We start from the raw sequence: 16,593 nt of genomic DNA on the forward strand, positions 1-16,593 counted from the left end.
ATGCCATTTTGATCGATAAACATCAATAAAGTTATGTAATCCATATGTCCGTCGCCTGGTGACGTCATAATATTAGATGAGTGAATTTACTCCCATCATAAACTTTGGGTCATACTGATGATTTTTCTCATTTACAGTTTGCCTTTATCTCCAACCATTTTTAAGTTACAATCTTTAGAAAAAATGGTATCAAAACTGAATATTTGATTGAAAAAACTCTGGCGCCTAAAGGGTTAAGTTTTCTCTGGTGTATCAAAACTTTGTTGAACTGCAGAACCCACGGCAACGTATCCTGAGTCTAAAGTTTAAAATACGATTCATTTTGGGGCTTAATGATGGAGCAGAAATTGGTATGTCTCCTAATTTTGAAACTAATTCCATCTTACTGATGAACAAAGACATTCCTGCCCTTTGAATCTGAACAGCTAACATCATAGGGTTTACTGTGTGATAGCTTGCTGATGAAAACTCTGGGAGCTTACCAAATTCAATGAAGGAGTACGGCCGCACGGCGCTCCTGATTCGTTTGGTGTCATAGGTGACGATAAACTCCTTCTGTAGCTCATCCAGGAAGCAGAAGGCCAGCACACTGGGGTAGTTCGCAGTGCAGACCATCAGGTATCCAACACCCAGTGAGCTTGTGAAACTGAAACACATACTGCTTTTAATGTACATCATTTTTGCTGACAGAAACATTGGTACAGTGTAATTAGGACACCAAGCTATACACAGGGGCACAACGGCATTTCTGATTCTTCTGCTTGCTGCTCAAAACACAGTGCAGACAAGATTTCAGCACATCTCTGCTTTAAAAATCACACTGTCACACTTAATTAAACACAGTAACTACATTCACATTCAAGTGTACTTCTGCAGACGCACCATCTATTGCTCTCACGGTGTTAATTGATGCACTGAGCAGAAATTAAATTCCCCGCCTACAAAGACTTTTACATTATCTGAATAGCTCAGAGCACAACTGAGGGAAAAGCCAGTTATCATGACGACATCTAAATGGATGTGGAGCATAAATGTCAACAAACAGAACAGACTGGCATGATGATTATTATGGAGCTAGACAAAAAGAAAAATCCTGTGATGATGATATCTAAGGAATGAGAGGGAATCTGATACCAGCATGTCACACCAGCTGTGGAGCTTCAGAAATTCAAACAATTGGCTCATTTACAAATATCAGATAGAGGTGGTGGCTGATTATTCTCAGAAAGTTCAAAGACAGTTAATATTACATCCTTCTTTTTCACAAGTTGGTTGAATTATTACTGATGTGAGTGTTATGAGTACTAGGGATAGAATGACTATCAGCCTGGACGATTATCATAGCTCAGATTTGGCATGTTTCCAATTATGGGTATCGTTAATTTCGCTGACTGATTATTGATACATTAAATGTGCTACTTCAGGCCTGATGAAGCCTCCTCTCTCTGTTGTTACTCTGTGGTCTCAGAAATGTCTCTCATGCAGCAAAAACTGAACAAGAAACAAAAGCTGTTGCCACAAACCAGAAAATTAGCTCCTCTCGAGGTGGCTAAGGCTATGCTAACGGTGAAGTTAGAAGGCAATTGTAAATTACCTGACCAGTGTTTGGGAAACAATAATGAATAAATGGTTTAAGATCTGGAGCTTAGTGGAAAATAAAAGTGACAGAACAGTGAAGTATTTAGAAAACAGAGAAGACCAGATGCAAATGCAGGAGACAAGCCTATCAATCTCAGTCAATTTTGCATAAATCCATAATGAATACTATACCTATAGTAGGTAAGTGAAGCTAAATTATATAAAGTCCACAATGTGCTTTACAATGAAACACACAGAAAATGGAAAATTCAAAGCATCTAAAAGGAACTAATGCCAAAGTTTGGATTCCTAACTCAAAGCCTGTCTGCTTTAGATTTCAGCCTGGAGAGAAAAACAACAAACAAGCCATAATCAGAAAAAAATCTGACACCGAAGGCTGTACTATCGCTCCGACACAGGAAAGTGTGCAATCATGCACAGCAATGAACTTAATCACAATAATCAAAATTGGTGTCATGACAGTTTTCAGAATGTTTCAACTCCTGTATCACCATGTCTGACTTCCTACATGGGGACAAATCTGTTTCCTGTTATCTTCAAAGTCTCCGTACAGGATGCACAGACCAACTGTCCTGATAACCTTTTAGGAAATAAATCATAATCTCACTGTGAGTAAAAGCTCAAATAAAGTTGGATAAGTTCCAACTGTTATCCCTGATGGTGCACAAATGAGTTTATGCCTGTGTCTGTTAAAAAAATTCTAAAATGTAAAGTCTGTCCAAGGTCACTGCAAAGTCCATAAATTTTATCAGATGTGGTATTTCCTAAAACCCCAGATAAAAGTCACTTGGGATTTTAAAGCATGTGAAACTGTTCCAAAAATGAAATCTGCCAACAGGTTTGTTCGTATTGAGTACCGTAATTCTCCCACAGAATGATTTTAATAATTTCCTCTTGCTTTCATGACACACTAATACATCAGCCAACTGAAGAATATCACAGAACACATTAACCTGTGACTTTAAACAGTTGCTGCTTCATCTGAGCTTCACTGCCTTCTGACATTGACACTCTTCAGATGCTTCAGGCTCTCACGGATTAAAGAAACTCTTATCAAAAGCAGGCTCAAGATGTTGAAAGGTATAGCCGGATCACTGATGACTAATGTCGAGTTTCTTTTAAGGGCATGCCCTCTGTCGTAATAAGACTAATTAGCTCTTAATAAACACTGCTGGGGAGGGTTTCAAAGGCTTTTCAGCAGCTGTGCTTTTCAAAACAGTTGGACACCTCAAATGAAGACCAAGCTGTCAAATCACTCAAATTAAGAAGGATTTTTTTCCCCCCAAATCTGAGTTGAAAAATACGGAGCCCCTCTGCTGACATAGTAAAAAAATAAATTGTGGCCACGATATAGCTATAACGTGCGCACGAAATACTAATTCATTTGCACGAAACACTAATTTGTTCGCATGAAACACTAATTCGTTCGCACAAAATACTCATTTGTTCGCACAAAATTAGGTACAACATGCACATGAAATACAAATTTGTGGCTACAAAATAGGTATAACGCAGTGTGCGCCAATGACGTTGGACCATCGGTCAATCCGATTTGTGTACCAAAAGTCCGGTAAAACTTACTACATTACCGGTCTCATGTCCGGTGTAATTTTTTTCCTGTAACCCCGAAGTTCCACATAATGCGATCGCGCCGCGCAACTGTCTTGCTCCGAAAGTCAAAGCACACAGCAAGCGCAGCACAGCGGCACGCCGTCCGGATGGGGAGGGCTGCTCCTCAGAGAGGCTCTCGTGTGAACAGCGATATCACGCGATAAAAACGCATGATATAAACAGAAAATAAATAAACCACACCTCATTTCGCTTCTACAAGGTCGCTCTGCTTGACCCAGCCACATTGCTCTGTGATTTATAGTACTTCTAGCATGGTTGAGTACACGATTTATGTTTTGATCTCAAATGAGTGGTTTTCTTTATCCAATAGTTAATTATGTATGGTTTATGCTATATAAAAATGGTAATTTCTCTTCGCCCATGGCATCGTGTTGTATCTGGGACATAATTAATAAAGTAGTAAATTTGTATAACAATTATTAAAATTAAATTATACATCAACTTTTGGTACATTTGTGCATAAAATATTCAGTCCAGTAAAAACTGTTTCGGTCCAGTAAAAAAATACTGTTTACTGGTCCACGGTCCAGTAATAAATTGTGCCCATTCGTGCAGACTGATAACGTGCGCACGAAATACTAACCAATACTATTAATATCATTCCTGGACAGCTGGGTAAACAAATCGAGCGCAGTCTCTACAACATGCAATAATCTGTCTACGGGTACCCATACCTACGTGATGTTTCTAAGATGAGTGTCTTTTCTTAGCTGTTCTAGTCCATATCTTGTTATCCTGCATTTAGGCAGCTATTTATTTAGGCCTATGTTTGATACTTTGATGCAACGGGTAGCCTATCTGCTGACGTGTCACCCGATTTACAAACTTTTTATCCTCATCCTGTTACTACACATAGGTTGTTTTGTTGTGCCAATATGTAGCCATAAACTCATTTGTGTCTGTAGGAGCTGCAGTCCTGCACACATTAGGGCTGGCCCGAATAGTGGCTTCCGGCCTCCGGATATTCGGGCCCTATTAAAGACGAATATCCGAATATTCGTTCCGCTCCATAACGTCCAACGGGGGGCGGGGGGTGGGGCTTGTGGCGGAGACAGCCCGAATATTCGGATCCATTCATCTGGTCTCCCGGGTCCAAATTTTGCCTTCATTTTGTCTTCAGTTAAACTGAAGAATTCCCAAACAGCGGAGGTCTTCAGCATCTTGTCTTGTGTTTATGCAACGAAGTGAAGCGTGACGTCAGAGTCGGCAGCCACCCGGCCATTCAGGTGGTGGTAACAAACATGAATGGATGAGCCGAACACGGCGGGATGAGCCAAAGTGGGAAGAAGGCGAAGGGAAGAGATGAGCTCCGAATATTTTCGTCTGGGGGGAGGAGGGAGTGATCACATAGACATATGTGTACATGTTTATGTGATCACACGACAGGATGAGCCAATATGAGCCGATGTGGGCCGAAGGCGGAGGGAAGACAGTAACGCCTAATATTCATTCTGCCCGGGGGGGCGAATATTCGGATACCAAAATTAATATCTGGATACCGCTGTAGCGAAGGAATATTCAGATATTCGGGTCCAGCCCTAGCACACATATCAGGACACTTTTCAAGAACAGCTGAGAGGTGTAGGCATACTACTTAGCGAGGTATGTTGATCATAAAACCGGAGTTTTCTGTGTCACGAAGGTCAAGGTAGAGGTTAGAAGGTCAAGAAGAAAGCAGGAAAACAGCGGCAGACTATCTGAGCACCCATGGTTCATAAAGAATGAATGGAATTGAAGATGTATTAATGAAATGCAAACAGGAAAGCAAAATGTTTTGAATCATCTTCACATGGATATAATGTTTTTTTTTTACTTTATTGCCTTAAAACAAACACAACAGGCAATTCATATTACAACAAATAATGTAGAGATTGGCTCAAATTGAAGGTACATGTCTAGTTGAATACAGAGAGGAGGTATAAGCATAGTAGAAAAAAGAAAATTGAAAAAAGAAAAAAATATATATATACACACATATATACACATTCACATACATACACTTGCACTTCAATTAAGAAATTTTAATACACCTGACCATCATCTTGAGAAAATGTCCATTTTGAGTTGTAGTTGGGCAGTTAGACATTCCATCAAATAAACATGTTGTAGTTTTTGTATCCATTGGGCTACAGTGGGTGGGCAGGGCTTAAGCCAGTTTAATGTAATCATCTTCCGTGCCACCATCAACAGGATATGGAGCATGTAGCATTGATCCGCAGTAAGCAGGGTTCTCGCCAGGATTTTTTTTTCAGCGTAACGGCAGGTCCTCCTGCACGGGCGTGCGCAATAGACGAGAACGCGCGTGCGCACATGTGCAATAGACGGGAACGGGTCAATCGACAGGAAAGTACGGCTGAGGTGGAGAGACATAAATTAACCTAGATAGGCACCCAGTTGATAAAAACAAACGCACATGGCGTTATCTGTCAAAATAACAGCGCAGCGGCCCTAATCACAGTGTTAACCCTTCCTGTTCGGCCCCCGACCGTGGTCAGGAAGCCCGGGGTTAACCCCCTTCACTTCCTCAGCAGCCGTAGAGGCAAAGACAGGAGCCCAGCCGTATCGAAGAACACTGCAGCCTTTATTGTCTATAAACAGTGGCTGAACCGCACAGTACCGCCAACTCAGCAACTACACACCTTCTCTCCTCCTCCGACTGCCCGTCTCTCTCACTCGCTCTCCCCCTCCCTCCCACACACACGCTGCTCTCTCTCCCACTCTCATGATGGAGCCACACACTCTCATAACAACAGCGTAATCTTTGAAATGCACTGGCGTAGCGGCCCTAATCACAGCGTAATCTTTTAAACTGAGCGTAACGGGCCGTTAGACAGTGTAACGGGCCGTTATGACAGCATAACGGGTCGTTACGCTGTCATCACTGTATATCACAGTATATCACTGGGATAAATGTCAAGGACAAACACAAGGGGATCCCATGGGAGACCTGTTCTTACAATATCCTCAATTATCTTCCGTTTTCCCAAAATATCTTAATTTTAGGGCAGTCCCAGAAGATATGGGTATGATTACCGACTGTGCCACATTTCCTCCAACATTTATCTGTGGTGGTACTTTTAAATATATGAGTCTTTAATGGTGTCTGAAAAAAGCAAATTTTTGTTTTCCAGTCAAATTCTCTCCAATTTTGGCTATTAATCCCTTTATGACACTGAGAACACATTTTTCGCCATAACTCATCTGTAATAATTACATTCATCTCAAGTTCCCACTGGTGTTTAATATGACTAGTGTCATCCTACATGTCCTGTATCAAATTTTTATACATTACAGATATTATTTTTTCTGTTGTTACTTGTTTGTCAGACAACCTAACAAAATATTCTTCAATACTTGTAGGTTCTCTCTTAACCATCTCCCATTGTACATGCTTTGTCAGAAAATCTCTTATCTGTAAATATCTATACAGCTGCTGCTGGGATAGAGAGAATTGTTCCTGTAATTGTGCAAATGACTTAATTGTCTGCCCACAAAATAAATGATTAATGACAATCAGGCCCTCCTCTGCCCATCTTTTAAAAGCTCCATCTGACATTGATGGCAAAAACTCTATATTTCCTACAATAGGCATAGCACGAGAAAGCCCCGACATCCCTCTAGTTTGTTTTTGAATACAATTCTAGGTCTTAAGTGTCTGCAAAATGGCGCGAGCTCGCGCGCGATTTCAGAACAATTTGCTTTATAATGTCCTGAGATTTGGATACAGACCACAACAAGGAGCGATCGCCAGGTAATGCGGAGGGTTTCGTTCACTTCTCATCTCTAGTATGTTGTTGGACACTCTGAGACTATCCGAGCCGGTCAGTGTGGGGAAAAAAGTACGTTCGGGCGGACTTTGACGCGGGGGGGAGCAAGTTGCCCCATACTTTTCGCTAGCTGAGCTGCTAGCTGAGCTGCTAAGCTGCCTGCCTGGCTAAATACTGGAGCTATGTCGAAAATTCATTTCTCCATCACTCACATGTATGAAATGACATATGAAAACAGACCCCAGGTTGAAAAAAAAACGAAGTTCCCCTTTAACATTATAACTAATACAACTTAAGCTACCCATCTATTAACAAACATTTTGTGATATTTTAACCTCCTCTCTGCATATAGCACAAACCCAAAACAAATTATCTTATGCACAAAATTATAGTAAATAAGAGCCAATCTCAACAAGAACTGAATACAAAATCGAATAAGATAGAACGTACCAACATCTGCGGACTTCCAAATAAGCAGATTATATTTCCTTGCATTTTTGCAGAAAAAGAATCCGATAGTCTCAACAACGGGTGGCGACGAGTCCTCCGCAGGTATCACAGTTCGTGTGTGGCTGCAGGCATCCATCTCGTAGAGCGGGTGCTGTGGCTCCAATGTACCTTTAACGCTCACTTAGTCGCTAGTTCTTCACTTCCGTCCAGCATACAAGAACATCATGATGTTGTCCTAACATTTAAAGGTTAAACTTTGTCGCTTGTAGTTGGCGTAGGCAGTAATTACGCGTTGTCTTCAAAGAGGACTCTGGCATCAGCGCTGGATAGTCTGGCGGTGTTCGTGCGCTTTCCTCCTACCGTGCTCCATCTGAATCAGGCAAGCTCATGCTCTATCTGCTCCCTCTCATCCACTCGCACATGGATTCCCAACTCCATCAACATCGGCGTTGCCTCTGCTAGCGAGGAGTAGGTCTTATCTCCTTCCTCAGTAAGTACTTTTAGTTGCGCTGGGTAGATTCATTTGGCCCTGATGTTTTTTTGCTTTAGTTGTTTAATCGCTTCTCACACCTGGGAGCGCCTCTTCTGAAGCTCTGGGGAATAATCGTGGTCAAAAAAGATAGGATTGCCTTTGTAGAGGACCTGTCTCTGTCCCCAGGCTTGTCGCAGAACCATGTCTTTAACCGTGAAGTCCAAAAATTTGACTATTATTGACCGCGGGGCAGCCGCCTGGCTCTTTGGTTTAGCTGCTAGCGCTCTATGGGCGCGCTCAATTTTCAAGTTGACTTCAGGGCCAAGCTGCAGGGTTGTTCAAAGAAGGTCTTTAACAAAGGCTATCATATCAGTTCCCTCGCTGTTCTCAGGAACACGATATATTCTTAAGTTGTTCCGACGAGATCGGTTTTGCAAGTCCTCCTGTCTGGCTGTTAAGTCCATCTCCCTGTGCAGCAGATATCTGATGGCTCTCTCGTGTCTCAGTGTTGTGTCTTCGGTACTGCTAATGCGGTCTTCGGCCTCCGTAGTTCTCTTCTCAAGCCGAACCATGTCACTTTTCAGTTCTTGCATTGTTGTCTCCAGCTTACTTAATGACACCATGGTTTGAGTGTGCCCATCTCTGTTTTCCTGTCTTAGTTTCTCCAATTCGGACAGTATTTGGCTCTCGGAGTTGCTCATGCTGTTAGTCGCGTTAGCTTCGACACTGCTAGCCATAGTCTCCGGTAGTGTCAGCTGTTTCAAATTGTCGCTTTTTTCCATTGTGCCTTTTCCTTTGTTTGCACCTTTGCTTCTTGTAGATGATGCCATACCAAGTATGCCGTTTTGCCAACAATTTCTGTTGTTTTTGTTAGGATATAAAATATTTACGGACGGAGCGTTTTCTTTAGTGTGGTGGCTTCAGCGTGACGTCACCGTAAGTCCATGCCGGATATAATGTTATTTGTCCAACGTGACAGTTATTCTCATTCATGCCTGTTTAATTATTGTGACCGATTCCTTTAAAATGGCATTTGTAATTCAAATCTGTATAAAAGAGGACCTACTTGACATTGTATGGACCAGTTTTAAGAGTGCAGCGGTCGGGGAACTGGCTGAGTTTCTTGGAGAGACCTTTGAGATGCCGCTTTGTTTCCTGAAGCTCCTTGTCCTGCTCATAGTCGGTGGATGCAGAGAGAGGCAGGCCGTCTTCGACCCGAACCACAGAGGCAAACAACACCATTGACATCTTACAGCTGTGGCAGTCTCACTGAAGGCCTGCAGACAGACATAAAACAAGGAATAAATTCTGTCAAGAGACACCTCTAACCTCCGAATGGAGCAACTAAATATTTTTCTCTGCTTTAAATCACAATTTAATAAATAATTGCAGATGCTACATTTTTAGTAAGACCAAAAAAAAAATCTATCCAAAGTTGTCATCTAAGTTCTCATTCCAATCCCACTTAAAAACAGATATTATACTCATATTAATCTGACCCAACTTGCCATTAGTGTTCTGTTTTTCACCCTCAAGAGGACATACTACACAAGTCAAGTAAAACTCAACTGGACTTTACATACCGTTTCTTCTGCTGTCTGAATAATCTAAATTATTGTATTAAGGTTACTGGAAAATGCCTGCATACTCATGTACTGCTAATTCTCCCACTAACCAATGTGAAAAACTGAACAGTTTATATTAGCATCCAAGCAACAAATGTGCAACATTCAGGTGCTCTCAAACTCACGACTAAAGCGCAATTCCACTGTGGGTTCAGACACATTTTTGGATGGTATTGACACGAGATCTAAGCATGTATTCAAATTCAAACTGCTCCTGTAGTGACTCTACTAATTATCGCCATCTACTGATATTGCTTCTTATTTGCCTCAGCAGCACATTTTCATCATTTGTCCCCTTCATGTGCTTCGAATGCCTGCCAACTTCTTTGGTGCTTGACTGACAGGTCCTCAAGATCCCTTAGAGACCGTGCTGTGATGCGAGTGACATCTTTGCACGGTCAGTGGGAGTCAGATTTAGGCTCTCCACGATCAAGCATCATCTTCAAATCCAAACCAAAGCCAAATTCAAACATAAACATAGAATAGCTTTCTCATTGTCTTGTCACTGAGAAAAGACAACAAGTGCAACAGGGTTTTATGAGGAGATACTAGGGCTGGACCATATACTTGAAAAGTTTCTTATAATATTTATTATGAGTTGATATATATGTGTTTTATAATTCTTGCAACCCAATGTCATGGGTCTTTTTTTGGTTGTGAAGTCCATCTCACATGGGCAATCAAAGGTCTTCGCCAGCCACAACCGAAAAAAAGAGAGGTTTGTGGGTGCAGATAGGGCCCCCCCCCAGACTAGCACACCTTAGGAGACCCGCACAGCAGCCACATGGAGAGCAAAGGAAGGCAAAGGAACTCCGCTATTAGGGTATAGAAGGGTGTTTATGTGCCAGAGACAGGCGCAAACATGGGGTTTGTTCATGCACCTGAAGTTTGTGTTTTCATTATCTGTATACATTAGTGGTGTAATGGTATATAAATATCACGGTTCGGTACATATTTATAGTCTTAAAATTTTCGTACCACGGTACACCTCTGTACCAAACAGTTTGATACGAATATGTGTACCGTTACACCCCTAATATACATAGTAGAAGACAGACACACTATCAAATCATGTTCTTATCACCATAGGAGACAAGTTTTGAAACAATCTAAAGCAATTAAGCATTTCACATCTGTGCATGGCATGACAATAGTAGACCGGAGAGGTGAGAGAAATTAGCAGAAACCTTCAAAATACAGTAAGAATATATGTTAGGTGAGGTTTTCTGTAAAAATAAATGAATAAAAAAATGTAATGTCTAAAGAGAGATGTTTTGCTCTTTTGCAGTGAGACATGCTAAAGGCGTCAAACAAGGTTCATGACAAGCGAAATGATTTACTAAAACTCCAATAATTTCATTTATTTGGGAAAAGCCAATTAAAATACCAGTTTAGGTCATGCATCTTCTTTCACTGGTTGCAAGCTAATTTAGATTTAGTAGTGGTTAACTGTGCATTAATGAGCTTCGGTTTCTTTAAACTATGATCCCCAAATTAAAGCTTTTGAGAACCTGCTCTAATTGATGACCAACACCTGAGAACCATGGACAGCTCCAAACACTGTCTAAGGAAGGTGTTTGGAGGTTCTGTCTCGACGTGTCTTCACTGCACTAGTGGCAAAACCTAAAAAAAAAATGTCAATGCTTCAGAAGCAGCTCTGGAACTGAACATAACAACACCGACAAGACGTTGCGACAATTGACAGGACTAAGACGTTTAAGTCAGCTAGCTAATGCTAACTTGAGTAGCTGCTTGTCACTAGGGAAGGAGTAGCTTTGTTAATATCAGTGAGGCTAAAACTCTGTCAGCAGACTGATTGGTACATTAGGTAGCGCTACTAAAAGTTTTCCTGTGACATTAAACACCAGTTTAGACACTCGCTACAGAACATGTTAGCTTGCTAGCCACTGTTAGCAGCTAGCTATACTAGCTTAATCGGCAACATTTCCTTCAAGCTAACGTTGGCATAATCACACTGTGAAGCTAACAGCTAGCGACTTAGCCTGGATAACTACAGCTTAAAGCAAAACTATAAAGAAACCTGAACAAAAGTTACATATCTGACAAACTCCACTAAAGTGGACGTTCAATACCTGGTAAACAAGTGTGGCATCATGTGGACATCCGTGATATGAAGCTCTGGAGCTGTGTAGAAAGCGTAGACTCTATGGTAGGAAGCAGATTCTTCACGTTTACGTGGCTGTTTCGCTGTGCATTGTGGGTAAAGACAGCTTTCATTGGTTCCACACACAAAATGTAATAAAATATAAAATAACATAAAAGAAAATAAAATACATTTAAAATAAATTAAGTTAAACACAAATTTCAGACTGTTTTGAAATAAATAAAACATGCATCACTGTTGTATTCTGTCCTGATTCTGTCCCGATTTTGTCTGTCCAGATTAACATCTGGACAGAATTTTACAAATTTTTGTTTACCTAAAACCCATAGACTGTATATACAGTCTATACTAAAACCCTAGAGAAATTCGTATTAAAATTTTAAATACAAAAAGTAATTAATGTCTCATTTACTTTTTATCGCTGCTACTTTGCATTAATTTTTAAAAAAAACATTAGTAGCATTTACAATTTGAGGGTTTTTACTACTTTGTCTCTCTGTAATTCTATGTAATTCTGTTCTACAAACAACAATGAATGATCCTAATTGTGAATCCATATGAATTCAATTATTATTATTATCCATAATAATGGGGGGGCTATCCCAGCTGACAGCTGACTCAGGCGAGGGCAGGGGACACCCTGGACAGGTCGCCAGTCTGTCGCAGGGCTACATATACAGACAAACAATCACACTCACATTCACACCTACAAGCAATTTAGAGTAATCAATTAACCTCAGCATATTTTTGGACTGTGGGAGGAAGCCAGAGTACCAGGAGAAAACTCACGCATGCACAGGGAGAACATGCAAACTCCATGCAGAAAAATCACGGGCAAGTCGGGACTCAAACCAGGTATCTTCTTGCTGCAAGGCAAAAGTGCTAACCACTACTCCACTGTGCAGCCCATTGTTGTTGTTGTTCTTCTTATTATTATTTTGATTATTATTATTGTTATTATTAGTAGTATTATTATTATGCAGCTCTTTAATAATAATAATAATTGTTTGTTTATGTGTATATTTGAAATACAGTTGTATGCAAATTCTATGTTGTTGCTTTTCTTCATATTTCTGTTTAGTTCAATTCAGTTTTATCCACACAGCACCAGTTCACAACATAGGTCATCTCACGGCACTTAACACAGTAAGGTCAAGACCTTACATTATATTATAAAGTGAAAAACCCAAGAAATCCAAACAATGTTCTTTGAGCAATCCTAAATATAAATTAGAATTGTAACTCAAAGACACATTAAAAATTTACATTTCTTCAAATGTTAGTGTACTGTGGCTTATATTTCTTTGTATCATCTGGCTTGCTCATGTGTTGCTTTGCGGACTTTAGACTTTGACTTTTGTTAAAAAAAAAAAAAATTGCCGGGAAGATTTCCTTTTGATGAATCTTTAATGTAAGACTTATTTGAGCACCAACAATAGGGCACATCAATTAAACCTTCCTGCAGCTCCTGTACAGTCATATGAAAGTTTTTCTTTGACAGAAGGTGTGTTGTTTTATTTGTAAGTTTTCTTGGTCTTACAGTACTTCTATTGACTCCTATAGTTCCATTTTACTGCCATTTCTTAATGAGAAATACATGACATTACATTTTAATAAAGATACTAGGAAGATCAATTTTAAAGGTTTCTTCTGGAGTTTTTGGTGAGATCTCATATTGGGGCATTGAAGTGACATGGCCATTAGGACATTGTTTATAGCACTTTCCTAAGCAAAATTACACAATGAAATAGAAAGAAATCACGAACTGGACAAAATAAAAGAAAACGTAATCAAAAGGGCTATGTAAGCGTTGATAATAATATACAAAAAATTACTACTAAATAATGCAGTTCAATAAGGTTGAATAAATATGGTGCTCCTGCAGAATATTCTTTAATTTCTCTTCAGTTGAGATTGCTATTATTCACGAGTTCATTATCGTTGTAATAGATACTGTTTCATAATTTAAAGTTTCACCACATTTGACTCTGATCTCTTCTTGCTTCAGTTGTTACTTTCCCACAGAAGACCAGTGACAAATTAGCTCTGCTCCCCAGCATCTGATGCTGATTTTTTTAAAATTTCTTTTAATGTTGAAATTAAAACATGAAAAATGAATAACGTGTACCCGGAGCCTGCTGAGCTTTACTGTCCCACTCAGACCAGAAACAGGCCATTCACTGACTTCAGCATTTTCCTCAGATGTCATACATTTCCTGTTAGAATTTATAAGAAAACACAACTGTGGCTAAGGGAAATAAAAACAGCAATACAGAAACGGTTAGTGGCTTCATCCCTCACACATCACATGTAATCACCACAGAGCTAAGGCAGTGTGTCAGTGAAAGAATCTCCTCTGTACCTTCACAGCCCTCAGTGTGTGTATGTGTGTGTAAGACAGAAACACTGAGAAAGTGGGATGATGGATGTCTGCTGCTGCTGACAGCTTGATAAATAGCCACGGGTCTCAGTGAGTGTTTAGTGCAGCAGATGTCAAGTTGGTGGAAGACAGTGTCATCATTCATGGTGACACCGTCCTAACAGAAGTGCAAACACATTCGCTGCATTTAAATGCATCAGTGCCAATTGTCTCTTTCCCAAGATGTCGTCATTATACATTTCAACTGAGAAATATCTTGATACTATGGCACATCTAAAAATATATCCATGGAACAGCTTCTGGCTTCATTTGACATCTTTCTAGGAAATTTAGGAAATTAGCTTTTCTCATAGAATTGTCTTGCGGGCAAAAAATTATGACAAGGCCTCATAGATGCTTCTAAGAAGCTATAGTTCATTACACCTTGCAATTACACTGCAGGAGACTGAACAACATGCAAACACTGTTTCTAAAAGTAGCATTTGCCCTGAGGATGGTGCTAAACATTAGATTTTAATACTGCTCATCTGTGAAAAACCCAGTTACTTTTTGTCTGGTGCAGTTTTTCATGATTTGGGCTACATCTCCTAGTTTGGTTGAGGCAAAATCTCAACGCAACAGCATACAGTAATATTTTAGACACTAGTGGGCTTCCAACTTTGTGCACTGAGGCATTGTTGAAGCAGGGAAATTGCATCAAATTCAGATCCATAAAGAAAATGTTGCTAATACTCTTGTGGCTAATTGCGTGCAAATACCTGCAGTTAGAGCAGGAAGAGTCAGTAGGAAGAACAGTAGAGTTTACAGTTTTGGGGAAATGTGTTCAGTATTCTAAGTTTAATGGTGAGGTGTCCATATAATTTTGACTTGGTGACTATGTACCTCACAGAATCTGTATTACAAGCCTGGAGTTTGGACTCAATGACATACACATTTAAACAAATGTAGTTTGTTGGGTTTTACTCCAACAAACTACATTATGAGAAACACTGTCCTGCTCTGTGGCATTAAATTTCATATTTTTTCTTCAATTTATGTCTTGAGAATTTCTGGAACTACAACAGTACTGGTCTGGAGTGCTTTCAGATGTTGTTTTTCTAATCTTGCACTACAAGTACAGTAGGTTCACAAAGTTTTCTGACCCCTTTGGTTTTCGAACACTTTACTGCATAACAGATTTAATTTGAAATGGATAAATTTTGATTTCTGCCTATTCATTTGCACCCAATCACCCACAAAGGCAAACGAAATGAAAACAGGCTTTTACAATTTTGTTCAAATAAATTAAATTAATCATTCTACTATAATTTATTTTTTCTTTGTACTTGATTCATGATTTTCTGGTCATTTTCTAACCCATGCCTTGTACGTTACAAACCCTGTTCTGAAAGGTCCTTAGAGTGTTGCCAAGAGGACAATGACTTCAATACCTGTGAAATGAAATACATTTGGAACGACCATAAATATGCTTGGTAAACTGAGTGACAAAGTAAAAAGGGCCTTGGTAGGTAGGAGACCATGCATCCAGCCAGTCACTGACAGAATTTAAGGAGTCCTGCAGAGGAGGGAGAACCTGCAGGAAAGTTAAGTTGCATCCCATCAATTCAGCTTTTTATGCTGAAGTGGCTAAATGGAAGCCGCTCTCGAACAAATGGTATATGATAACCTGCTTGGAGTTTGCCAGACAACACTTACAGGACCTTGACAGCAAAATGAAATAATTATCTGTTCTAATGAAGCAAAAATTAAACACATTGGGCAAAACTCCAACTTTTAAAACACCTACAGCAAGACATGGTGGTGGCAGCATCATGCTTAGGGGGTAAGTGGACAGAAGTGACAGAAGGATTAATGTAAACATATACAGAAAGATTCTTAAACATAATCTGCTCTTGTCCTTCAGTGACAGTTTGTGGAGACTTACTCAAGACAATCATGAGGATGTCTGAGATTTTAAACACCTTCAACTGTTACACATGTAAAAAAAAAAGTTTAGTCTATTTGATGTGTCGGTGTTGACAAAAATGACAAATGGGTCAGAATGTTCAGTATGGGGATAGTGAGGGTCTTGAACAGGATTGATTATAAATAACTGACAGTAAATGTCTTGAGTCTACCTTCTAAATGATTAACAACCAAATTAAAATTGCATAAAGCTCATGGGCTGCTGCCAAATAAGAGTAAATACCTGGAAAGCATTTGATCTTTAACTGAAAGGTCATTTTCGTCTGTAATTCTCAGACAGCAGTCAGCAGTCATAGTGACATGGAATATGGATTTTGTGTAAATCCAACTCACATTAAATTGCAGAAACATCAGTATTTTTAGTCAATAATCATGGAATGTATTAATTCATTGTCTCATGATAGTTTCACCTTAGTCATGGGTGTAAGTTGTATTTTCATAACATTTTTCATATGGATTTCCTGAACTATAATTTATTAGTTTCTGTCAACAATATTACTGAAGGGATGTTGTTCTTCTCAGTATCAGTTGATGCAAATTAGTTTGATTACCATGTCATGAGAAACAAGAAACAGAAA

The 16,593-nt window shown here is 39.7% G+C and overlaps 1 protein-coding gene across 1 annotated transcript in view; it reads right to left on the reverse strand.

Annotated features, from left to right (window-relative positions):
- sec22a (SEC22 homolog A, vesicle trafficking protein) overlaps positions 1 to 11,774 on the reverse strand; it is a 29,498-nt gene extending 17,724 nt beyond the window's left edge. Inside the window, exons 1-3 of the mRNA XM_022209479.2 lie at positions 11,639 to 11,774; positions 8,987 to 9,197; positions 483 to 646 (exon numbers count right to left, since the gene is read on the reverse strand). Of these exons, the coding sequence (XP_022065171.1) occupies positions 483 to 646; positions 8,987 to 9,168 (346 nt within the window). The 5' untranslated portion in view covers positions 9,169 to 9,197; positions 11,639 to 11,774. The remainder of the gene's footprint in view (positions 1 to 482; positions 647 to 8,986; positions 9,198 to 11,638) is intronic.
- Between the last annotated feature and the right edge of the window lie 4,819 nt (positions 11,775 to 16,593).

The sequence above is a fragment of the Acanthochromis polyacanthus genome, chromosome 14 (genome assembly GCF_021347895.1).
Source record: "Acanthochromis polyacanthus isolate Apoly-LR-REF ecotype Palm Island chromosome 14, KAUST_Apoly_ChrSc, whole genome shotgun sequence".
NCBI classification, from domain to species: Eukaryota; Metazoa; Chordata; class Actinopteri; family Pomacentridae; genus Acanthochromis; species Acanthochromis polyacanthus.